Genomic DNA, 25,849 nt, shown 5'->3' with positions numbered 1-25,849 from the left:
TTTCTTAAAGGGATCCTGGCATTCAGACGACAGTTTTTCTAAGTACCACGTCGGAATAGCCTTCTTCTCCTACCTTTCGTTGTCTTCTCCGCGCCACCGTTCGCCTACAATCCCGGTTCTTGTCGGTATGTAAATTAGTTCTCTCGCAGCACTGGGGGCGTCCCCAATACTGCGAGAGAACTCTCTCCAGCGCTGCCTCTTCTTCTTCAGCAGCGTTATCTTCAGCCTCTTCTTCCGGCGGTGGCTTGTAACTTCTAAGGCCTCAGGCAGAGCAGACTGCGCATGCCCATAGGCCACGAGAAAATGGCCGCTTGCGTAGTATTGTAAGCAGCCATTTTCTCGGGGCCTATGGGATTGCACAGTCTGCTCTGCCCGAGGCCTAGAAGTAAGAAGACACTGCCGGAAGAAGAGAATGAAGAGGCCGTTCCTGACGAAGATGAGGCGGCGGCGCTGGAAAGAGTTCTCTCGCAGCATTGGAACAGCCCCCAGTGCTGTCTGAGCACTGGGGCCCGCCCCCAGTGCTGTGAGAGAGCTAATTTACATACTTACAAGAACTGGGATTGTAGGCGAATGGCGGTACGGAGAAGACAACGAAAGGTAGGAGACGAATAGACTTTCTTAAGGCTATTCCGACGTGGTATTTAGAAAAAATGTCGTTTGAATGATAGGATCCCTTTAAGGCTATTCCTGGTAGGCAGAAAAAATTGCATTTTAATGATAGAATCCCTTTAATGGTAGAATCCCTTTAATGATAGAATCCCTTTAAGGACCTGACCACTAGGCGGCAGTAATGGGAACTAGTTACTACGGAGCGCTCAGTGTTCATTTCCATCCTCTACAGACAACAGAGCTGATACCAGAGACCCCGCCCCTTCCGGTGACGTCACACCCACCAGGAGAAACTCCAATTCTAGACAGTTTCCCCCCCCCCCGAAGCCAATCAACGCGCGGGAGGCCAGACCGTCACGTGACTCTAACTACGTGACCTTCCTCCATTCGCCTCAGCGAACATCCGGGCACTCGCAGCCTCGCTTTCGCCTGGTGACGTCACATCTATTTAAAGCGCGCTCGGTCTTTGTCCGCGGTCATTTTCTCTCGGGCTCCTGGCGCGGAAGGTGAGCGATAATCGGTAAGAGAACGGGCCACGGCCGCGTGTTGTGCTGCGGCTTTTATGGCGGTCATGTCCGCGGTGTAGGTGCCTGTACAGACGATGCGTTGTTGCTGTGTGCAGAGATTGTGTTTGTGGGGTTGAGCCGCCATTTTGTGACCAGTCCCGGGGACCATTTTAGCGCTTCTCCGTGTGGTGGAGGCGGTAACGCTTGTTACAGTGAGTGTTTGTGGCGGTCGTTGCCGGTTCCCGCCCGTCTGAGGCGCTGTTCCTCCCTTTGCGCCGCCATGTTGCGGTTGGGTGTAGCCATCGTGTGTATAGAGCCGTAGCGCGCTCCGGTGACGGCGGTAACGCGAGTCTGTTCCATGTAATGTCTGTACTGAGCAGCTACGGCCATAATTACGTCACTTACACGGATTACGGCTGATTGCTGCTACTTGTTGCCCGCGGCCAGACATCACGTGATCAGCGCCACCTGTTAACCCCTTCACGTCCCTGCTTATCTCGTGGTGCGGGGTCATTGCTGCGGCTTCATTCATGTCTATGGGACTGCGGGCGAGTCACCAAGGACAATGAGGGCCTGCACATGGCCGAGCACAATAGCCTTGTGGGTCCTGGTGCACAGACCCCCCCCTCCCCCTCTAAGGCTGGATTTACACCAGTGCTGGAGCTATTTTAGGGGTTCCTGTCCTCAGTCCTGTTTTGGGGGGTGGACCCTATTGTAGTTAATGGGGGCTACAGGTTTTTTTTTGTTTGTTTTTTTTTGGGGGGTGGGGGTCTCCAAGCCTAATGTAATTCTAGCTGTTACCAGCTGGTGGCCGCATTGCACTAACTCTAGGTTGCACTTGCACACTTTGCATTTTTCTTTGGGAATGCCATTGCAGGGTGCAGATGTCTCACCCTAAGTAGACTTGTTATTGCCATAGGTATGCATGGTAACAGTCCGGAAAATCAAGATGATATATTGCAGCTATTTCCTGGACACTCTCCCTGTATCTATGTCCTGCTCCACCCATGCTCAAGCATATTTGCATAAGGCCTTGTGCACACAATGAGTGTGCAGGCCACAGTCATAAGGGCTTACCATGACTGAATTTCTGGGGAGGGGGGGTTCTGTCCTAATTTATGGGTCAGGGTGTCTGGCTCCTCACTAATAGTATCTTGTAGGAGAAGATGGGTTTTTTTTAAAGGCATTAACATGACATGGATGGCTGTGACTGTCACTTCCTTGATATCATAACTTGTTCCTCTTGACCAATGAGAGCGCTGTGATGAACTTTTTGGCATTGATCAGATTTTGAGCTGATAAAGCCTCTTATGTCCTCTAAGAAGTTCTGAGCGTCTTTAAAGTCTAACAGGTTTCGGTGAATAAATGACGAGTTATACTGAACTCATCCCCCCCCCCCTCCTAAACAATATTCAGCTCCATGTGCTGTCTGCTGCTTGCACTATTTTCCTGGTGTCCGGTTCACGTCACCACCCATGTATGTGGCTCTATAATCCGTCACATTGCTTTGTAGTCAATGCTATGGATGTAAATCTGCTCAGCCCTGCAAGTGGCAGTGACATAAGCAGCTGCTGTGCTATCCTGCACGTATAGGTTATAGGTGTATAGAATATTATGCATACAAATGTGCAATGTTTTTAACTATTTGCTCCATATTCACACTTTGAGGTGAATGGGTGCATAAAAAAACCCCGGACCCTAGTGATGGGTCCCTCTGTGATACAGCGATGCTATCATTGGTTTTGTGTGTATATATAGATGTGAGTTTTACTGACTTGTATAACTTTTTCAGGTTCCAAGATGTTTGAAGCTGATCGTCCCGGTAAACTCTTCATCGGCGGTCTGAACCTTGAGACCACCGAGAAGGCTTTGGAAGGCATCTTTGGGAAGTATGGGCGCATTGTGGAAGGTAAGTGTTGTCTGCTTACTGAGCGCAGAGCTGGGATGAATCTTCTGGTGTTGATCGAGCTGATAAAGCCTCTTCTGTCCTCTAAGAAGTTCTGAGCGTCTCAACAATCTATAAATCATAAGATGATGATTATTTGTAGGGGGTATTAACAGGAGCTTTCTCTCGTAGTTCTTCTGATGAAGGATCGGGAAACAAACAAGTCCAGAGGTTTTGCTTTCGTCACCTTTGAGAGCCCTGCCGATGCCAAGGATGCAGCAAGAGAGCTGAATGGAAAGGTGTGGACTAAAGACTAGTCTGGTATTAAGTCACATGCGGAAGTGCTTGGTTCTCAGCAGAATCCATGGAAGCAATGGATAAGCTGTGTGTGACATGACGCCTTAAGACAGGGGTAGGGAATGTATGGCTCTCAAACTGTTGCAAAACAACTTCCAGCATGCATACTCACTCGCTCTGCTGTTTTTGGAACTCCCATAGAAGTGAATGGAGCATGCTGGGAGTTGTAGTTTCACAGCAGCTGGAGAGCTGAGGTTCCCTACCCCTGCCTTAAGAGATTAATGCATATTATTCTATACTTATAGTTTAGTGTAAAGTGTTTGTGCTGCTTACTTATATCCTACTTAACTATGCTACTAGCGGTCCCTGCCTCCTAGTATCATAGATAACTATAATGCAGCTAGTAGTCCATGTTCCAACATACTGTTTAGGCTAGTAAATCCGGTTCCCACATGGACAGTTTCATATATTTGGCTAGCATAGCAGCTGTGATCTGCAGTAGAAGCATTGTGCATGAGAATTGATGCTCCTGCACAGCATAAAATGGCCTGTGCTCCAGGTCCCTGTAAATCAGATGTGTATGGCCACACTTGTGGTGCAACAGTGACCTTACGCATGTATAGTACTGTATATAAAATGAATGGGTGAAAGATGTCCCTTAGTACTAGTAATAAATGTAACCAGCTTAAAGGAAGCCATTGCCGGCCTCTCCCATGTGCCCATAGGACCTTCTGGCCAGATGATGCTCATGTATTGTGCAAGGTCGCACTAGTCCTGACGACAGGCCATTGTCTCATACTTGATGGTGTTAGTGACTGTAAATAATAATCTTGCTATCTTTTATTTTCCAGGCTCTGGATGGGAAGCCAATAAAGGTTGAACAAGCCATTAAGCCATCTTTTGGAGCAGATAGTAGGAGAGGCCCACCTCCACCCAAAAGCAGAGGCCCACCAAGAGGCCTTAGAGGATCAAGAGGAGGTAACACACAACTAAGGCCATGCTTATTGTGCTGCAAATATTTGACTTGCTTATAGTGTAAGACCTCTATGTGCTGTAGAAAATGGCACAATCACTGACATACAGAACTAAAGCGGGTAGTCGTAACACCCTGAATGCTTGTATAGCCCCAGGGGCACCTGGCAGTGTCATGTGATCGGAGGCAGGGGGTGACCGGTGGGGGGGCTATATGAAGGGACTGCGATGTGGAAGCCCTTGTGGTCCAAGATAACAAATATGCCCAGATGTCTCATGTGGTTTGTTTTAGTTTAAGATTTTGGGGTACGGGCGTCTGCTCCCCCCTATAGTATTGTAGGTGAAGGCAGGTCTTTGTTAACGTAAATCATTCATATGACAGGGATGGTTGACGCCTCGTTGACATCATAACTTGTGCATCTTGACCAATGAGAGCGCTGTGATGAACTATTTGGCATTGATCAGATTTTGAGCTGATAAAGCCTCTTATGTCCTCTAAGAAGTTCTGAGCGTCTCTAATGTCTAGCCCAGGCCATTATCTGTGAAATTGGGGAGAGACCAGAGGTGCCAAATGCTTCCTCTGATCACAGGGGCTTTGCCAGAACCTCTGGGTCTAGCCAAAAGAATCCCACCTGTCCAGGTGAATAAATACTCCTGTGTTATCCCTTTAATGCATGAGCTGTGGTCTTGCTGGTGAAAGATTGCATGCAGAGATGATTAAGTTTTTGTTTTTTCTTCCAGGTGGTTCATCAAGAGGACAAATGCCTCTCAAAAGAGGACCCCCACCCAGAAGTGGAGGTCCTCCTCCAAAGAGATCTGCTCCATCTGGTCCTGCACGCAGCAGCATGGGTGGCAGAGGTACGTGCTCCTACATTGTCCTGTATCTTACTACTATTACTAACAGGTGACGTTACTATCTGGCTTTGTTTATGCTGATAAAATGTCTTGTTTGCAGCTCCACTATCTCGTGAAAGGGACGGGTACGGAGGACCTCCTCGCAGAGAGCCAATGCCGTCTCGTAGAGACGTCTACATGTCACCCAGAGATGATGGTTACAGCGGCAAAGACAGATATGACAGGTAGAAGATTTTCCTTTTGCTTTTGGTAACGGCTTATGTTTTTGTAGCGTATGAGCTAATGGAACTTGTGGTTCAGTTATTCCGGCAGAGACTATGGAAGCTCCCGGGACTCCAGAGACTACGCGCCACCTCCAAGAGACTACGCCTATCGGGATTACGGCCATTCAAGTTCCCGCGACGATTATGGCTCTAGAGGCTATGGGTATGTATACTTGGACACGTCAAATGAGCTAAAGAACATACGAGTATACAAGTGTGTTACAATCTAAATCCTAAAACTACTTTTCATTAACTTAGCGATCGTGACGGCTACGGCGGCCGTGACAGAGATTATTCCGATCACCCCAGCGGCGGTTCATACAGGGACTCCTATGAGCCTTACGGTAAGGTGTTATTTTGTACATTGCTCTGTCTTTCAGGATACATTATTGCCCCATGCTGAAGATGATAAAAAAAAAAAAAACAACAAAGAAATTCTAGTCAAATTTGTTTTCTCCCATACACGGAAGGCCAATAATGCTCTACAGCAAGATATAAATACATAAAAATCCAGTGAAGCGAACCTCACTCCATCATGGATATCATGTGGCAGAATCTGCAATCTAAGCCGCTGCTCTGGAGATCAGTACCCAAATGAGAGATGGCTTCAGTGCGCCTTATTACTATTATAATCCTATTTTTATATCAATTTATACTTATTGAATAGAATTTTCCTGAACAAGGCAGACCCCTACCAAGACAAAAGTCTAATAACAATGCAAGCAGAAAAAAAAAACGTAAATAAGCTGCAAATATCAAATTGCAATTTCGTATGTAACTGATAGTATTGCCCTATTACCTGACCATTGACCCTGCAGGTAACTCACGTAGTGCTCCACCTGCCAGAGGGCCCCCTCCATCATATGGTGGAAGCAGCCGCTATGATGATTACAGCAGCACTCGCGACGGATACGGAGGCAGAGACAGTTACTCAAGCAGCAGAAATGATATCTACTCAAGCGGCCGGGACAGAGTTGGCCGACAGGAACGTGGCTTGCCACCACCAATGGATAGGGGCTACCCACCCCCTCGCGATTCATACAGCAGCTCAAGTCGGGGTGTACCCCGCGGTGGCGGCCGAGGAGGAAGCCGATCCGACAGAGGCGGCGGCAGAAGCCGATACTAAAGTAACCAATAAAACAAAAATTATCATCCAACATGGACCAAAGACATTTTATCCAGCGACAATGCGGCACGTGCTCTGCCTTTTACCACCAGCGGACTACTATAAAGGAGTTGGTTTTTGTTTTTTTATTTATCTTTTTTTTTTTTTTTAACCTGTAAGTTTTGTTTTTTTAATTTTTTTTTTTTCCCCTCCTCCCATGAATCTTTGTTCATTTGAGGAAGTTGAAATGCTTAAACCTTCATTTTGTTAGCCTTTTCTCTGAAATGTACAATGTGTTAGTGTAAGTTGTGTATTTAGTGTTGTTTAACCCTTTTCAGAAAGTAAAGTTTCGGTGAAACGACCCATTTCAGCTTATTTCGTAATGTTCCCCTCCACCCCCCTCCCCCCCCCCATCACTGAGCCACACACCAGTTGCAAATGGAAAAACAAAACGAGCCGATAAGAAATAACGCAGCTTGTCTATATAATTGTAAGTACGCTGCGAACACGACAAAGCTGAACCTCCACAAAAAAAAAACGTATGTCCAATGGGTGTGTAAAGGATCTTAAGATAGAAAACGCCCTACACCTGGATAATGCATAACCCAGCTGGCCTATCAGATGGACTCCATTGGTAAAAAATAACAGCAATATCATAGCGCTCAGACACCTAAGAGTTAAAAAATGCAAAAAAAAAAAAATGGACTCCTTGCACACACACGGTTCACAAATAGTCAAAGAAGCTTCCAAACCATATGTGCTTTTACTGTCTCAATGTGTTTGCAAATCTGTAGTGTCACTTTTAAAGGATTGACTCTAAAGGCAAATGAAGAAGCAAATGAGATGTCTCAAAGAACATGAGAGCCCTAAAACAAGTGAATCTCTCTACTGTAAACCGTCCTAATCCTGAGAAACCGATGAGGGTAAGCAAAGACCACAAATTTTTGTTTTCAGTCTAAGTCAAACTTGCGCTGCATATGTCTCATGGTACAGAGGTCTATACATTATGGAAAGTAAAAAAACCTGGAAAGGCACTGCTGGATAACTAAATACAAACCCACTTAGTTTGCAGACGGATCCCGACTTTCGGTAGGAGGTTGAGGTTTCACTTTAAAACTAATCCTTAGAAGTGAAATGCTCTTGTCTCGACTCTAGCCTTCGGAAGTTCAAACCAAAAAAGCACACGTCTAGATATGTTTTCTTAAAAACCTCAAAAAGCAGCTTATTGCCGCCACATGTCTATGGGCTGACACATCAACTCATGAATGTACTGGAGAACTGCAAAAAAAAAACCTAAGATAATCATGGCAGTGCACAATGATGGAAACCACGTGTGTTTAAGTCATCCCAATGTTCCTTTCCAAACACAAAATCGCTCCTGGATGTCATTTGAGAAATTGACCACTGCGGCCTAGGGTTTGGTGGTTTGGATTAAGGGGCTGTGTCCTTGAGACGGATCCTTAGAAAATTGTCTTGTTGCAGGTTAACGCTTCGCAGAGGGACGTTGGGTTGTCGGGGAAAGGAGACCGCCGGTGGTCCTGAAGAACGCGAGGTAGGACTTGTATTTGGAAAGACCGCTCGTGCAGTATGACTCAGTATTGTGCAGAATCCGGGATCACATCTGTCCCTTTTGCAGGTGTTCGCAAGACATGGAGATCTCCAGTCCGAATGGAAAGATCATCACGCGACTGTATGGATGTAGGTGTGATGTAACGATGGGGAGACTGGGTAAGGGGTCTCCCCGCCACGTGTGTATCAATGCGCCGTACCCTACGGTCTTTAGGCTTTGAGTAGAGATGAGCGAGTACTGTTTGGATCAGCCGATCCGAACAGCACGCTCGCATAGAAATGAATGGACGTAGCCGGCACGCGGGGAGTTAAGCGGCCGGCCGCCGTCAAAGCGGAAGTACCAGGTGCGTCCATTCATTTCTATGCAGCGTGCTGTTCGGATCGGCTGATCCCAACAGTACTCTCTCATCTCTAGCTTTGAGTAGAATGAATTATGAATGGTCTGCGTGGGAGCCGTAGGTATCAGGTTGGGAGATTGTTTTCAGGCCGAGCATACGGCTCACACCAGCTGTTCATACCGCCACGTGAACGCCGCTTTACGATTAGAGCATTGAATATCTTGTTAGGGTCTGGCTTTGCTTTTTATGGCTAGTGACTTCTTCCTCCTTGAATGCCTGAGCTATTTTAGATGACAAGTGGGTTATCCTGTAGTCAAGGGGGATCGATCCCATAAAGGGTGCACTAGTCTGTGGGGGTCTTGGCATTGTATAATGCAGACCTGAGCACCAACTTAATCACTTTATGGGATGGGTTTAATAAAGTAATCGAGACTGAACCTTCACCACTGCAGCTGCTGTGAAGATACAACTCATTGTCCTCCACTGGAGATCCAAAGGAGTTGATGTGTGTATGCTGGGACTTGTAGCTCTATACCAGCTGCAGTGCCAAAGGTTGCCAGTCCCTGAGCTACTTAGTACTTGTATAGATCAGGGCTCTAATCACTCAGCGGAGGCCAGAAAACTGTCCCATGACGAGACATCCCTCATCTCAGTGACAGCATGCGGCGCCTCTTAGACGGTCGGGTCAGTCGCTAGGAATGGCTTATGGCACCTGTTCTAAAATGTGGTGCAGCAGCGGTTTTTGCAAAGTATCTTGGATGCACCTTAAAATTATTAGATGTTTGAGGTTTTCTGTGATTTATCCTACCTTTTTAGGATTCCTAAGCTCCCCTAGAAACTTCCCTGCCTCCTAAGGAAAGGTTTATAAGTATTAAAGCTTTTCCAGGGTGATGGGCAAATCCAGGGGTGGGTTTGAAGTGGAAGGACTTTCAAGAATGTTGAGGGAAAACTGTTGCAGCACACACTTATCAGAAACCTTCAAGAGGCCACAATAAGGGGGCCTTCACACGGAGAAAAGTGACGCTGATTCTGGCACGGTAATTCACGGCAGAATCGGCTCTGATAGACTCCCATTGACCTCTATGGGTTCCGTTTTCTGCGTGGAACACATTGAAACCAATGGGTTAAAAAGCCTTCCATTGATTTCTATGTTCCACGTGGAAAACGGAACCCATGGGAGTCTTCATCACTGCTGATTCTGTTGTGAGTTATCGTGGCAGAATCAGCGCCACTTTTACTCCGTGTGAATGGACCCTCGGGCACTTTCAGATCCAAAACTAGCACAAAAGGTCACTCGTGTTTGCAGAGAGATTGAGTTTTAACTAGAGGAGCTCATGGGGGCGTCTTGTTCCTGCATTCTATTAGCACAGCTGAACACACACTTACCAACCATACATAAAGCAGTAGCTGGGCTCTGGGTGACACAATGCTAGTTTCATTGTATGCAGACACATTTCATGTATTTTGTGCAGATGAACTTTCCAGCTGTGTTCATAAAACTCAGAAAAACAAACTCCTCGAGGCCCTAGCTCTTGACCTGAGTGGCTCCATCTCTAGCTTTGGAGGACTTGACACGGGTAGAGAACCTTCGGCTCTCCAGATGTTGCAAAACTACAACTCCCAGCATGCATACTTGCTCTGCTGTTCATTGAACTCCCATAGAAGTGAGTGGAGCATGCTGGGAGTTGTAGTTTCACAGCAGCTGGAGAGACGAGGTTCCCTACCCCTGGCCTATCACATCTGTAGCCTGCACATCTCTATGCACTTACTGTAGTCTCGTTCCCTTGTACCGACCCTGCAGGGAAATAAACCACTTTACCACTAATGCCGAGGCTTTACAGATTGGGTACTTGGGAGACCCTTTTAATAAAGACTGTCTACTAGGGACATGTGCAGACAGCCTGGCCCCCCTGATAGAGAGCGACAGGTTACAGACCACTTATGTATTTATTACTTTTTAATACTATCTGTCCTTCAAGGAAATGTGTAACTAATAAGAACTGAGTCAATAAACTTACATTTGTACATTAAGATGAGTCTTTGTCTTTGTTCTTTTCCCAACCTCTAGTCACTTATAGGCCAAACACCAGACATTTCCTTGTATATCTGTGTGCTCTACAGGTCAGTCTACTGGAGACAGTATGGCGGTCTGTAATGTACATCCATATACTGACAGAAGCTTCTCGCTGTATGTGAATAACTATACAATCCTGTAATGGCTCCTGGAGATCTAGGCTGGATTCTTGTACCACTGAACACACAGCTCATATCTCAACCTCCTGTTACTGTCGGGGTCTATCAGAAGGAGGCCACAGCAACATGTAGTTTTATATTCCTAACCACCAAGATTTTTGCAATATGGACATCCTCTGTATTGTGCTCGTAGCAAAGATTTTTTTACATTAAACTGCTGGAAGTGACAGATCTGGTCTGTTGGCCGCAGCCTGCCAATGCAATTGGGTGATGGTCGTAACCCTGGGAAATATGTTTGCGTCAGATGTGCTACTTGTTTTGCACACACGGCTTGTAGCCCCCAGCCCTCCTGCTGGAATTGGCCTGAATTGTAGTATCAAGTGTCAGTATAGTGCACGGCACTAAATACTGCAGATTTATATAGCTGCATCCAGGTAGATCTTATGTCTCCTAAGACTAGACTGGTCCTGAGCTGCCTTGTATCACAGTGTAGTCCTAAGCTCATACAGGCGCGGGTGCATTTGGACCCTTGGTTGTGACTCCCAAGCAACTTTATGTAGTGTATTTATTTGGACCCCATCTGTAGTTTAAGAGTTACAGTCTGGCTGCAAGTGTCACATTGTACCCCTAGCCTTAAAGGGGTTATCCTGGGACAACCACAATGATTTGGTCCTGGATATAACACATCTGAAAGGTTTGTAACCAATGTGTATGTCTAGGATGGCCTCGACCTACAGATCCTGAATGAAGTGACTTCACAGGTGAAGGTTCTCCATTTGGCTTGAGAAATTCATGGTTGCTGGACTTTACTGGCCTATCTTAGGCTGGTCTTACACAACCGTAGTGGTTTTTGCGGTCTGCAATTTGCAGATCCGCAACACAAATTTCACTTTAAAAATTAATTCTGCAGACATCTGCAAAGTGCATCCGCAACGTTCCGTGTGTATCAGTATTATGCGGATTCGCAAAAAACAAAACACACATTGATATCCGCAATGGTGGATATACACTGATGTATGTTCAGTGTATATCCGCAAAAATGCACGCACTCATAGACTTCTATTGGACGTGCCGTAAAAGCACGGACATGTGGTATACTGTCCGGACCACAGTTGCGGCACCACTGACAACTCTACGATTGTGTAAGAGGCCTCATAGAAAATTATGGGACCGTAAATGGTCCGCAATTTTGAACCCGCAATTGCGGACCATTTGCGGTGCGCAATTACGGTCGTGTAAGACCAGCCTTACCTGAATGCTCGGCATTATAGCGAGGGCTACCGTCCATATGCCAACCCGTGTTTGTCTGATCCCAGGTTCACACTATTGTCACCTTTTTCATTCTGGTCCATCAGAGGAACAAGAACATTAGATGTGACTCTGGGCTTGCACTTGTTCCCCACTATGAGAATCCTACATTCTACTTAAAATTGACGGAAAAAAAAAAAAAGTCCTGCAAGGAGAACCTTCACTGCCAGTTTTGGCATAAACCCAGCAATCCTCAGTAATAGTCTATGGGGTCTGCAGGTTTCCACATGAATCTGCTTTTCTTTAAGTAGATAAGACTTGTCTTTTGGGTCCCCATGCAGACAAGAAGGGTGGAGACCGTAGCGTTAACACCTGAAGTCTGACGGATCCCATTGACCCTAATGGAGGTCTGTTTTAAAATTGAAACTGGTGGAAGAATGAATAATGTCTTCTGCACAGGACCCCTCGCTGCCAATTGTCAGATGAGGACTTCCACAATAGTTTATATGAAACGTCAACCTGTAGCAGATTTTCTAGGCAGACCCGAACACTGATGCCAAATGGACAGCAGATGTTACACTATATAAAGCACCAAGTAAAGCAATGTATGTCCCCAAATAGACCATAGGAGAAATACAATCCAAAATTGTGTGTCTGCTGGTGCTGCACAACTATGCAAAGCTCCCAACTAAATACTAACCAGACTGCAGCCTCGCAGACAACCAGTCAGGTCACATAGCACACAAATAATGGCAGAGAGACATACCCATATATGTGCCAGGTCTGCCGCCCATTGACACCTCCTTGACGTGTTTCGGTATGAAACGCCTTCCTCAGAGGAAGCCATAATAACCCATTACAAGTACTATAGCTGTGCCCTGTTAATTTTCGCTTGTCTGAAAGAAAAAAAAAAGCAACATGGTTTTTCTACAATACATCCTACAACGTGTATAGTAAGATGGTGCAGGGTCCAGCCTAGTCCTTGTTCAGTCACTGCAGCATATTCCTGATAGAGTGTGCATTGTGAGTTATTTGGCCTACACCACAATCCAATGCCACACTGGGCCCCACGCACTCATTCTGTGTGACAACCTATGCAAGAGTCCACCAGCTTAAAGGGGTTGTCCAGAAATCGGTCAGTTAATTAAAAAAAAAACACATTCTGAATGTGACCACTGTTGTGATCCAGCTCTTCGTCATTCAGGTGCTCCAATGGACCAAATAGAGGGAGACCCCGGCACAGAAATCTAAGGCTACATGCGCACAATTGTGACTTTTTTTTTCACTGCTATTTATACATATATTTATTTCATTTACTTCTATGGCGCCATCCTATTCCGCAGCACTTTACATTTATATGGCGCCATCCTATTCCGCAGCACTTTACATTTATATGGCGCCATCCTATTCCGCAGCACTTTACACTGTCCCATATAGGACTCACAATCTACACCAGTATATCTTTGGAGAGTGGAATGAAACCAAAGTACCTAGAGGAAACCCACACAAACACGGGGAGGACATACAGACTCCATGCAGATGTCGTCTTGGAATCCTCATAGACAAATCAAGGAGATTTATGAAGATTATTGTTTCCACCGTCTTCATTTATTTGGCACTTGCGTAGGATATGCCATGTTTAGGTTCCCTGCACGTGACGGTGTGCTTTGTCAGATGCTAGATGCGTTTTGGATTTGCTATGACCCCATACACACGCCTGTGTATTCTCAAGGGTCCGTGCAGGGCTGTATTAATTCATTGGGGGAACCTGTGCAAACATTTTGAATGTGGGCCCGAGCTGACTCAACCACATGTGTCATAAGTTCGCCATCTCTGCCCTACACTGGCAAAGCATGCATTCGTCTGCCAGTTAGGTTCACATCTGCTTTGGGACCCCTGGAGAGGAAACCTAATCCGCATAAAAAAATGGTTACCTTAGGAAACCCCGGACACCATAGACTATAATGGGGTCCGTGTGGTTTCCGCACGAAAAATGCAGAGAGAAAAGTGCAGCTTGCAGAACTTTTCTCTCCAAATTTTTCATGCAGAGAGAGGAACGAAATGGCCCAAATGCAGATGTGAACCGAGCCTTAAGGGTAAGGCGGCTACAAAAACACTCCTAAATGTCCGATTCATCTGCAGCTTTCATCCTTTACAATGCAAAGGTTTAAATCCAAGCAGACATCTGCAGCCGAAAACTGAATAAAGGAGCGCAGAGCCAATAGCGCCCTGCTCCACTATTGTATTCCTAAGGATATAGAGGTGAAATCCCTGCCTGACGCTCAGAACAGCAGGATGGCACCTGAAATGTCGGACTGTCCCGCTGGACCCGAGGCAACGGAGAGGGCCCCTACAACCATAGGGCCCGGTGAAGCTGCACCATTGTGCTTAAAGCAGCCCGGGGTCCTCGTAGGGGTCCTTGAGATCAGTGAAAAACTTACGACAAGTTCTATAGGGAAAGAGAGATTTGGGAAGTGGCTTTCAGCTCTTTATAAATCAACCGGACGTCCCAGCACCCAAATCAAAATCTAGGGTCGATTTCAATTACAACTCAGGTCAGAAAACTAGTGAGAGCTGCAATGAATATTCCAGGGTGAGGTGTCTCCGGAAAGCTGAGTGAGCACCCTGTTATTAGGATTTCTGCAGCTCTAGCTGGGTTTAACATTCAGGGTTGCCGGAAAGCTGAGTGAGCACCCTGTTATTAGGATTTCTGTAGCTCTAGCTGGGTATAACATTCAGGGTTCCTGGAAAGCTGAGTGAGCACACTGTTATTAGGATTTCTGTAGCTCTAGCTGGGTTTAACATTCAGGGTTCCTAGAAAGCTGAGTGAGCACACTGTTATTAGGATTTCTGCAGCTCTAGTTGGGTTTAACATTCAGGGTTCCCAGAAAGCTGAGTGAGCACACTGTTATTAGGATTTCTGCAGCTCTATCTGGGTTTAACATTCAGGGTTCCCATAAAGCTGAGTGAGCACCCTGTTATTAGGATTTCTGCAGCTGTAGATGGGTCTCACATTCAGGGTTCCCATAAAGCTGAGTGAGCACACTGTTATTAGGATTTCTGCAGCTGTAGATGGGTCTCACATTCAGGGTTCCCGGAAAGTTGAGTGAGCACCCTGTTATTAGGATTTCTGCAGCTCTAGTTGGGTTTAACATTCAGGGTTCCCGGAAAGCTGAGTGAGCACCCTGTTATTAGGATTTCTGCAGCTCTATCTGGATTTAACATTCAGGGTTCCCAGAAAGCTGAGTGAACACACTGTTATTAGGATTTCTGCAGCTTTAGTTGGGTTTAACATTCAGGGTTCCCGGAAAGCTGAGTGAGCACCCTGTTATTAGGATTTCTGTAGCTCTAGCTGGGTTTAACATTCAGGGTTGCCGGAAAGCTGAGTGAGCACCCTGTTATTAGGATTTCTGCAGCTCTAGCTGGGTTTGCAGAGTGAGCACCCTGTTATTAGTTGCTATCCAGCTTTCCCAGGCACAGATCGGACTGCTGGGGGCTCCCCATAGGCAGCAGCTCTGCAGGGCTCCAGTCACTGACATAAGAGCCGCTTCCTGTGTTTGCTGCCGCTCAGAAAAAGGAAGAAGCCCGAGATGTAATCAGGATGTGGCCACATTACACCCAGCCGGAGCCTGCAGCACAGCCATGAACCCTGAGGAGCAGACTGTCACCTGGCTCATCTCTCTGGGGGTCCTCAACTCCCCCAAGAAGACCATCTGTGACCCCCAGGACTTCCTAAAGTGCTCCCTGAAGGATGGGGTAGTGCTGTGCAAGCTGATGAGCCGCCTGCTGCCGGGCTCTGTGGACAAGGTAAACAAGGGGTTAACCCCAGCTGTATACACAGCCCACTACTATATACATATCTATATACCTCTAGTGCTGTGATATGGGGTTGAATGCCAGAGGGAAACGCCCTGATCTCTGCACAGAATGCCCCACACACCCAGCTATGGGAGAATGCACTGTGCTGGCCAAGGACTACAACTCTCAGCAGGCAGCGGACTATGGGAAAGTTATACAGGACTGGCAAGGAGAGGAGCAGAGCTGGACTGGTCACTGACACCAGCACAGAACATGGCTGATAACAGAGAGCAAAGCCTGCGAATTGGTTGTAGTGTCCCTTTAAGTAGTTTCTACCGTCTCCTACATATAGAGGAGTAGTCAGGGAGCTTGTGCAGGACTGTGTGTGTGTGTATGCAAGTATTAACCCTTTATGGAGACATTCCTAGACACGTCCAATATCCTTATACCTACAAGTATTAACCCTTTAAGGAGACATTCCTAGACACGTCCAATATCCTTATATCTGCAAGTATTAACCCTTTAAGGACACATTCCTAGACACGTCCAATATCCTTATATCTGCAAGTATTAACCCTCTAAGGAGACATTCTTAGACACGCCACACATTCTTCATGTCCAAGATCTGCAAATATTCCCAGTGTTCCAGTATTGGACTCGCTTGCCTTGTTTTATCCTGGTGTCATTGATTCCAGATATGCGGTGCTAACTATTCGCATGCTTTGTAGGTCTCTGCTGTTTTATGGGAACTCCTTGTTTACTTCCATAGATCCCAGTGGATGGCCGCTATATAGATTGCTATGTAAATGCTGGAAGTAATTCCTCCACTCCAATGATCAGCAAATCCTGTAGTTAGAAGTAAGGCTGCATGCACATGTGCATCAATGGGTCCTTGGCAAAACTGCATGGACGGCACATGGATGATTTCATATAGTAAGCCCAGGCCACTAAACGCACAGGACCTCTCCCAGGCTCACGACCTCTACGCCTAACCTTTTGAGCTCAGTGTGTCAAAATTCGTGAAAAAAAATCTAGCTTAACTCCGTTGCCATTTCACATCTAGACATTTGCATGTTTTTGTATTATATGTATTTCTGGCCCATCACATGCTATAGGACCCCCCTTCTTCTGCTCCATCACAAGGTATATGACCCTCTTTTTTTTTTTTCACCTGACCAAGCTCCAGTCCTGGCTGCCCTCCGCTGCCACCTCTAAGGTGTGATGTAAGTGTAGCGCCGCCTAGAGGCATCGGCAGAGGGCAGCCAGGACAAGGGCGTGGACAGGTGATAATAATTATCAGCAGCTACTTATTGCAATAACACAATATGTGTCACCCAAAACGCCTTGGCGTGTCATAGCGTCGCCATCTCTGCCCTATACTGACAGACCATGCATTCATGTGCAAGGAGCCTAAAGGGTAACGCGGCAGCAAAAACTTTACTAAATGTCTAATTCACCTGCAGATTTCCCTGCACGGCCCCCTCTGCAACTTACAACCTTTACATTGCAAAGGCTTAAATCCATGGGCAAAACAAACCAAAACTTCACATGCACTAAAATCTGCAGAACAAGTCACTTTGCATTTTTTGTGATTTGTTTCTCATCTACTATGACAAATTGTGATTTTTAGCTGGTGTCCCTTGCCTTAGAGAATGTCTGGTGTATCTGCTATACTTATGTGGGGCAAGTCCAGTGTTTTTTAAAGGGAACTGTTGGGACTCCAGCATATTAGCTGTACTGGTACAATTTACGGTGCTCAGTTGCCATTCTTTTAATAGCAGCCATAGTGAGTATTGCAGCAGTTGTCCCTTAGACTTGATTATTACAAGTATGGCAGGTACATACTGCAGCTCGCACCAGCTTTGGGAGAAATCGCTGATCTGAAGGGATCCTAATTGTGGGACTTTTGCCAACCGAAAATGTCCCACTGTATCTGACTACAGTAGTATATATGTGACCCAGCAGAATAACTTGAAGCTCCTGGACACAGGGTCCTTTTAGGCGCCTTAAGGGTCCGGCCTCAGTAGTAGCTTCTACCTCTGCACCACCTATAGCTATGCGCCTTGTCTGAGGCCTCCACTGCCTTGTGCGCAGACCCATTAGATCTGTGTGCCCCTGTATGATACTTTGTTCTCATACAAGCCTCTGTGATACCATGCATTAGGGCATGTCATGAAAGAACAAACCTAAGTATATGAAAGTACAGTATATACCCCATGGAGGCGACATCACAGATCTGTAATACAACCATGTGCATGCGACCTAACAGCAATACTAAGAGCTCTGTGATGTACATCTGCAGAAAGGAGGAAGTTGGATTTTACATAAAGCCACGTGGTGTTTGATTTATAGCCATTCTGCAATCCGGATCCGGGCTCCACCTCCACTGTAACAGCGAGGGCCCTGCCTGTACAGTCCTCATCTACTATAGCGGGATCACATAATAATAGTGTGTTATATACTGTGGATAGAGAAGGAGATATTCGCTGTAATCCTCCCTCATATAGATGGACACTAAACTATAGAAGCATAGCATTGGCAGGCGACCCAATATGTTACCTATAGTACAGAGATTTTTAGGGTACTGATGTGTGTCCTCCAGACCGTGGCATCTACTCACCAATATGGGGTTAAACTTGGCTTTTTGCATTTTTTTTTTTATTTCTAGGATTGGTTTTGGTTTTTATTTATGACATTTGCTTTGTGATAAAACCGACATAACCACCAAATATATCGTTTAGTTACAGCTTTTTGCACAATTAAAACTGGAGCAGTCCCATAGAAGTGACACAGACCCTACAAGCTGCTCCATTCATTTGGGGGGGGGGGGGGGGGTACAAGGGATGTTTGCTCCTTTGATCAGCAAGTTGCCCCCTATCCTCTGTTGCAATTGACCATTTTATCACAAGTCACATTCAGCCTGTTTTGTTGTAAACCTACGACTCCAAGCATGCATGACAGCCAGCAGAATATAGGGCATGCTGGGAATTGTAGTTCCATAACAACTGGCAAGGCACTGGCTAAGGATCGCGATCCGTCTACCATTAAATTATCAGCATGTCCATTGCCATTCACAAGTAAAGGTTTGACTTTGGTACAACTACAAATCCCAGCATGCCCTTGTTGCTGTTATAAATTGATATCTTTATTTATCCCTAAATAATAGTGTTACAGTAACACGTTGCGCCGAATCTTGTCGTTCTACACCAGCCTGAAAGCTGCATTAAAACAATGTTTGTGATTTGTGATACATTTTGTAACATATGAAGCAGGACTGTTACATATTTGCTGTCCCAGTTGATACAATGTATCATTCTTGTGTTTCTTCTCTGCGCCTCCTTCCTGAAACTGGAGATATAAGACTATCCGTCATTGGTAGCTGCGAAGAAACTGCAATTGGTGACTTCTCTGTGACTTTCTTATTGGTCAGAGGAATTTTCCAACCCAGTTTGCTTTCTCTTCCTGTCAGTGAATGTATATACTGTAGTTTGCTGCACTGACGGCTGCTCTGCCCCACAAAGTGCCACATACAGGTCAGTGGATGCTTTCTGTCACCCTCTCGTCGCTCTTCATGTGATCCCTGTCCTCTGTAGACTTTCTAGAAGGCGTCATCTTGGAAGAAATAGCTTCTAGATGTGTCTAAACAAACTCCTCTTCCCCCCTGACTATATACATATGTGATGTGCGGAGTCTGCACTGCTGGATATAATGTAATGTTACAGTATTAACCAGTTAACGTTGCAGATTATGTTTTCTCTTTCACCTCAGGGACAGGGTCATAAGAATTGTACAATACGGTTCCTTAGTTTTATCTCTTTCTGGGAAAGCTGGGTGACATCCGATAGGACGGCTATTGCAGATCCTACAGATATTGGCACCCAGCTTTCTTAGACTACTGAATGGCAATCTACCGAGTTATAAATTATAGACTTGACACCTATGTCATTTAGGGCTTCGTGATGGCTGTATTATTTTTTGTCCCTTGCAATGAAGAAGCCCCCTGCTCCTCCAGTACTATTGCTCTATTGGTTGTCCCTGCCAGATCCTTGAGCAGTGATGTCACATAGACCATGTACGTGACCGCTGCTGCAGCATTGGGCTCAGTGGTCTGTACCTGCAAGCTTTATCACCGAGGCGGTATTACTGTATGCACGTAATAATATTGCAAGTGCTAGACCAGCAGAAACCTGGAGATAAGGCGTCTGAGCACTGGGGGACTTGTGGTAATAGGTATACAATATGCAAAGATCTTAAAATCCCAGAGCACCCTGTTCATTGTATATTATATCATACATATATATAGATCTCTGCACTGGGCTAACAAATGGAGGTCCTGCATGGGAGAATTGATTTAGAAAATCCGTTTTCCTATACCCTGATGTACAGTATAGTCCTCATACTATGTGACTATATCATAGCACTGTATAAGGGTAGATCACTAACTAACTGTTTTCATAGTGGTGTCGCCTGCGCCGCTCATGTTTAATGTCAGATTACATCAGTGATTCCCAAGATAAAATGCTTGGAATACTTCACAATGCCGTATACTGTATGTGACGGAGATGTGTGTGCGGGTCCTGTATCCCGACGTCGTGCAGGAGTTTATAGATCAATTAATATCAAATAATAATTGTAAATAATCTACAGTGTATAACCTTCTCATATTTAGAGGGATATGAATGGCTTTGGCTTATCCTTTATTCACAATAGAAACCATGCTGACTCCATCCTATGGTGGATCCCTGATGGATCCCATTGACGGTGGGAATTCGGTTGTTGGATTAGCCCGCCATGATGTGATCTTCTTGCATCAAATGTCACAGAATTTAGAGATGATCCTTTGATCGTCGTGTGATTATAGCCTTAGACGGTTGTCATTGCCCAATGTCAGATGGCTCACGGTCTGATCCTTCACCGGTGTGATCTCCTTACATGTATCTATGACCTATCTGATCTTCTTAAAGACAATGTCAGGTTATTACATGTTGGTCCTTCAATAGAAGGTTGGCTTTATATATTGCATAAAATTCTATAGCTGAGTACAGTACTGTGTGAGTGAACAAAGAGTAGGTTCTGGGCATGCCGCAGGCTATAAACACATCATGCCCTATATGCACCAATTTTAAAGGGGTTGGCCACTTTCAGACCAATATTGAGATACCAATGTGATTGTCTGTATAATAAAACGTTCTCCAATCTTCCAATAGACTTTCTGTATCCATTCATTACAGTTTTCTACCTCTCTGCTGTCATTCATTCTGCTTACATCTAGTGGATGAAAGTCTTGCTATGGTCATGTGTTATACAGTCCATGGTCCTGTGCTGTGTATACAGTATATCACATGACCATGGACTGTATATCACATGGCCATGATCAATGACAGCAAGAAGAAATCTAGAACATTGTGACAAATTAATACAGAAAGTATATTGAAAATATACAAATACTAACACTGGTCTCCTAATATTGGTCTGAAAGCAGTTTTCCAGGGGAAATAAATATTTGCCATAGTTATCGCCAACTGCACCCTAGGCCTCAGTGGAAATTGACTTTCTTCGATCTCGGGCCCTATAGCAGCTGCTACATCAATGCAAAAAGATGATAACTCTGCATTGCTTCATTGGTTTGTATCCACAGGTGTATATTTCTGCTTCTATAAGGCCCCTATACTACACTATTATTGATTTGGAGGAGAATTTTCAGCTTGCTAGACTCCCTTTAACTGTAAATGTGCATTGCTAATAAAATATTGATATATTGCTGTATGATATTGTACTACATTATTGATAAATGAGCATTGCTAAGTATATGAGCACCACAAGGCAAAGTCAGTGCTTTGTATTCTAGTCTGAGATGGAGTCTATTGTATTGGCAAGCGTCTTCATTTTGGGTACACTGTCTGTCTTGGTAAATACATCCCTTCCTATACCTGTATCTGCCAGGGTCAGAGTTGTAACAGAACATATGTGGCTGTTTACGTGAAAAGGGCCCAGATCGTCGATACTAATTATAGAGAAAATAGTCCAAAACATATTTGGGTAAAAAAAAATCACAATTTTGTTTTATGCAAAAATTTTATTTAAAAATATGTCAATTGTGCTTTCAATAAAAAAATTTTTGCTGTTTCGGACAATGTTACACCATAACCGTTACAATGATACCAAGAACTCCATATCGACAATGTGGGCCCTTTTCACATAAACAGCCACATATATAGAGATCGTGGCATGTGTAATATATTATTATGTTCCTGGAGAATACAAGACACCTGTAACAACCAGTTGTATTTAGAAAGGAAAAATAACATAAGAAGGTGAAGAACATCCGGCACATGTTCCGTTTAAGTTTTAAGCGTTATGCAGTCTGTTGTTCTGGTTCATCGTGGGAGGCGGACTACTAAAACAGCGGACAAGGGTGCCCAGTAGACCTCATTGTCTATAATAGGATCCATTGGGTGTTCATTGTTTTAAAGTGAAATCACCGGACGAAAAAGTCTTACTTGCAAAACAACAAAATACATACATGTGCATAAAGAACGGAATAGAACTGGAAACTCTGATATTATTACATCGCTGAACCAATGGAACTGGAACTGTATCCAATAACTCCGAGGAATCTGGTTTTCTACTTGGATGCAATAACTAGTAATTATCGCTGATACTTTTTCCCAAGGCAACTGTGTAAGCCTAATAGTACGGTGCCCAAGTTTTCATCTGTCATATGCGGTGACATTTAGTAAAGTGATTCTATCTATCTATCTATCTATCTATCTATCTATCTATCTATCTATCTATCTATCTATCATGTTGGATATTGATCAATAAAGCATTTATTTGTAACTGTTTGTTTTTCTTCTATCGCTAGTTTGTTGCAGAACCGAAGAGTGAAGCTGACTGCCTCGAGAACATCCGCGAGTTCCTAAGAGCATGTAGTTCTCTCCGTGTCGAGGTGAGTTTTCACTATCACTTACCTTTCTATTATGCATGAGGCTTGTCTACTGCGGGACTGCGGGCAACATGAGACCCTGATCGCTCATATACCGTATGTGAAGCTTCAATGCAAAGAGCTCCAAGGTGTGCAGATCTTATACCCTCAAGGTCTAAAGTATTGGATACCTTGGCTTTAGGGATATAAGCTTGTGCAATTTGGGTCACTTTTCTGGTTATTAATAAGAGAACCTGTCACCATCTTAATACTTATTGAACCATGGATGGCATAAAATCCTGACAGAGAGCTATATCAGGGATCCTCTATGGATCCCATGCTGCCTGAAGTTTGACCGCCATGAAACTGATAATAGGTTTCTTTCAAAAACTTTTTGGTCTTGGCTCTTATGCAAGATGATAGGAGCTGAGCTGCAGTAACACAGCCTGGCCACTACATAGAGAACAGCGCTATCTGCTTCCGTTTCGTTCCCTGGCCCAGGTGTCGGATCCTTGCTGATCTGATGATGTTACTAAGGATAGGTCATTAATATTGCTTATCTGCCAGCAATCCTCTTTCAGGTACCCAGTAATTTCCTTTATTCTGACAAAGTAATACATCTACAAATGCAACATAAAAATTGAATCTTTTGCTTGTTTTTCTGCACGCTGTTGTGGCTTGTCAGAAGAATGTGTATGATCTGGACGGTATATTTATACTCGCTGATGGTCTCTAGTTCCAGCTTGTTGGTGCAGAATATTTTATCACTTTCCCTTTTTCTACACATTTCACACCAGTTTGTTCCTTCTTCCTCCTCCCCAGGGTTAAAAAGTAGCAAAAAGTCCAATAAAATATATAATTTTCTATGTGGATGCCTAAGACCTGCTCAGCTCCCATGTCTGTTTTTGGCCTCCTGCCTGCTTCTATTAATGGTCTATATGGCTGCAGGGTATTTTATCTAGTGTCTTAGACCTCCTGCACGTTTCGTGCGGTGCCCAGCAATGGCACAACCTCCTGTAATTGAGGGCGAAGTTTCGTGTAGCGTCTGGCACCGAGCCGCTCTCCTCTCAGCACATTGAGAGCCCTGGCGTGACAGATTGCAGACAATTACCTGGAATGTCTGTAGGCAAATATCTGAAATATCTCAAGTTCTCAAACATGTACCTGGCAGGCAGCGCTGGTTAATGCTGACGGATCGTGTGTGGTTACCCTGGAAAGCTGGGTTGCAGCAATTCTGAGCAAAAGCTTGTTACTGTAGAAATAAGCAGATACATCTTGAAATGATCGACTGATATGTAGGAATTCTTGTCTTTCCACAGCTATTCGAGGCGCATGACCTGTACGCTGGCGAGAACTTTTCTAAGATATTGAACACACTTACTGCTGTCAACAGAGCCACTGAAGGTAAGGGGTGAGAGCGCCCGGAGCCCGGCTACATGTCAGCATTATAACGCCACCATATTCCGCAGCGCTTTACAGACATGGTGGACGGTGATATGTTCTGTCTTGGCAGATATTTGGAATCTCAGTGCAGTGCCAGGAATTGTTACTGTCCTGGCTTGGGACCTAAACCTCGTGCTGACAGAGGATTGCTTACTTTTATTAGCAGGGTGTTCTATTCTACTGCTAAGAAGGAACAATTCTGCAAGTCAGGAAAATGAGCAACATTGCAAATGGCCTACTATTTAGAACTATGTATCGCTGGGATTACAGACTACTTCCTAGGTTAAAGGCTGTTCATTATTATTGTCCATTATTCCGAATTTTACCTAAGAACATTTAGCTGGATAGATAAATGTCTGATCTCTGGGTTTCCAACCACTGGGATCCCCAAAGATCATGAGAATGGGGGCCTGAACGGTCCCTTGTATGTTCCCTGTGGATGAAGAGGTGGTCCCTGGTCACGTCTATGGGACTGATAGGGCAGGTGATCTTCGGCAGTCACGTTACTGGTTGTAGGGGATAAGTAACTACTGAGGAAAACCCTGTAATAATAATCCTATCCTTGTAGATTGTAAGCTCTTGCGAGCAGGACTCTTATTGTGTGAATTGATTTTTTTTTTTTTTTTTTTTTTTATGTAGATTGCGAGCCCCATATAGGGATATAGGATATAGGGATCACAATGTACATTTTATTTTTCCTATCAGTAGAATGGGAGAAAATCCACACAAACACGGGGAGATCATACAAACTCCTTGCAGATGTTGTTCCTGGTGGGATTGGAACCCAGGACTCCAGCGCTGCAAGGCTGCAGTGCTAACCACTGAGCCACCATGTTACCCCTATGAACTGATTTATTACACTGTAATGTCTCGTTTTGTCTGTACATGAACCCTGTGATTTTTAAAGTGTCACAGAATGTTACTTCTCTATAAACACAATGTTGCTGTTATTATTATTATTATTATTATTATTTATTATTATTATTCCTATCCTTGTTCTTGGCAGAGGAGACACTGAAGAGGCCATGTTCTCGAACATCTTCACAGTCGCATAACTTCTCACTATCCTCCCAGGCAACAGATAGTTCAACACGAGTACTACGGAGGCAGTCGAAACCTATGGTAGGTCTCCGCTTATGAGCATTACCTGCACCTTAATTTCAGGGGCACTGCAATGGTGTCTTATTGATGCCATCCTGGTAAGGCTAAGACATCAATTTCTAAAAGTTGGAACCATTGCAGCAGAGATTGTTCCCTCCCTATTCAATTTGCATTGTGTAATGAGGTCAATGTAAATGAGTTCTGCTCAACCACAAGAATTCCACCTTGCATTTATTTCAAGCAGAATCAAACGCTTGGTTTTTGGGCAGCTTTTGTTGAAATCAGAGTAGGAAAATTTTTTTATCGCCAGCAGGAAGATTTCCGCAGCAGATTTTTCATGGCGGGTCCTGTCTCCAGCATACACTGTGTGAATGTAGCCGAAGGCTTTCTCTACAGTGTAACATATTTTATGTGAAGATTCCAAATCAAATCTTAGCAAAAGTTTTATCCCCAAAGAATCTTCCTCTCTCCTCCATGATGTTTGCATAGGTAACAAAGGTGATCTGACACCTTCATTATTAAAAATAATCCCGTCCCTTTCATTTCAATCCCACTAATTATTATTATTATTATTTATTTATTATTATATATTTTTTGTAACAATTTTTCAGCACATTATATAGAACCTTAACTGATCCCATCGCCTCTTATCCAGCAAAATACAAGTCCTCAGATGTTAATGAAATGATATAAAAGTTATGGCTCTTGTAAGATGGAGAGAAAAAAAAAACACAAATTGGCG

At 44.6% G+C, this 25,849-nt stretch overlaps 2 protein-coding genes and 3 non-coding genes across 6 annotated transcripts in view; all 5 read left to right on the top strand.

Annotated features, from left to right (window-relative positions):
- Window positions 1-1,047: 1,047 nt before the first annotated feature.
- Window positions 1,048-6,601, top strand: RBMX (RNA binding motif protein X-linked). The gene is made up of 9 exons (XM_075260251.1): window positions 1,048-1,129; window positions 2,908-3,024; window positions 3,193-3,299; window positions 4,149-4,275; window positions 5,011-5,127; window positions 5,225-5,348; window positions 5,425-5,550; window positions 5,646-5,731; window positions 6,206-6,601. The coding sequence occupies exons 2-9, from the start codon at window positions 2,916-2,918 to the stop codon at window positions 6,511-6,513; spliced, it is 1,104 nt and encodes a 367-aa protein (XP_075116352.1). The 5' UTR covers window positions 1,048-1,129; window positions 2,908-2,915; the 3' UTR covers window positions 6,514-6,601.
- On the top strand, window positions 2,374-2,450 carry LOC142185785 (small nucleolar RNA SNORD61). Its single transcript, XR_012711960.1, has one exon. It is a non-coding gene; the product is annotated as a small nucleolar RNA SNORD61 (small nucleolar RNA).
- On the top strand, window positions 3,054-3,123 carry LOC142185787 (small nucleolar RNA SNORD61). The gene has a single exon (XR_012711962.1). It is a non-coding gene; the product is annotated as a small nucleolar RNA SNORD61 (small nucleolar RNA).
- LOC142185786 (small nucleolar RNA SNORD61) lies at window positions 4,706-4,782 on the top strand. Its single transcript, XR_012711961.1, has one exon. It is a non-coding gene; the product is annotated as a small nucleolar RNA SNORD61 (small nucleolar RNA).
- An 8,830-nt stretch (window positions 6,602-15,431) lies between the features above and the next one.
- Window positions 15,432-25,849, top strand: part of ARHGEF6 (Rac/Cdc42 guanine nucleotide exchange factor 6) — a 57,264-nt gene continuing 46,846 nt past the window's right edge. For both annotated transcript variants that reach the window (XM_075260249.1, XM_075260247.1), the window contains exons 1-4: window positions 15,432-15,647; window positions 22,504-22,587; window positions 23,883-23,967; window positions 25,013-25,128. In XM_075260249.1, coding sequence (XP_075116350.1) covers window positions 15,483-15,647; window positions 22,504-22,587; window positions 23,883-23,967; window positions 25,013-25,128 — 450 coding nt within the window. In that variant the 5' untranslated portion in view covers window positions 15,432-15,482. The remainder of the gene's footprint in view (window positions 15,648-22,503; window positions 22,588-23,882; window positions 23,968-25,012; window positions 25,129-25,849) is intronic.

Source organism: Leptodactylus fuscus, chromosome 11 (assembly GCF_031893055.1).
Source record: "Leptodactylus fuscus isolate aLepFus1 chromosome 11, aLepFus1.hap2, whole genome shotgun sequence".
In the NCBI taxonomy this organism is placed as follows: Eukaryota; Metazoa; Chordata; class Amphibia; order Anura; family Leptodactylidae; genus Leptodactylus; species Leptodactylus fuscus.
This window is presented reverse-complemented; position numbering and strand designations above follow the sequence as displayed.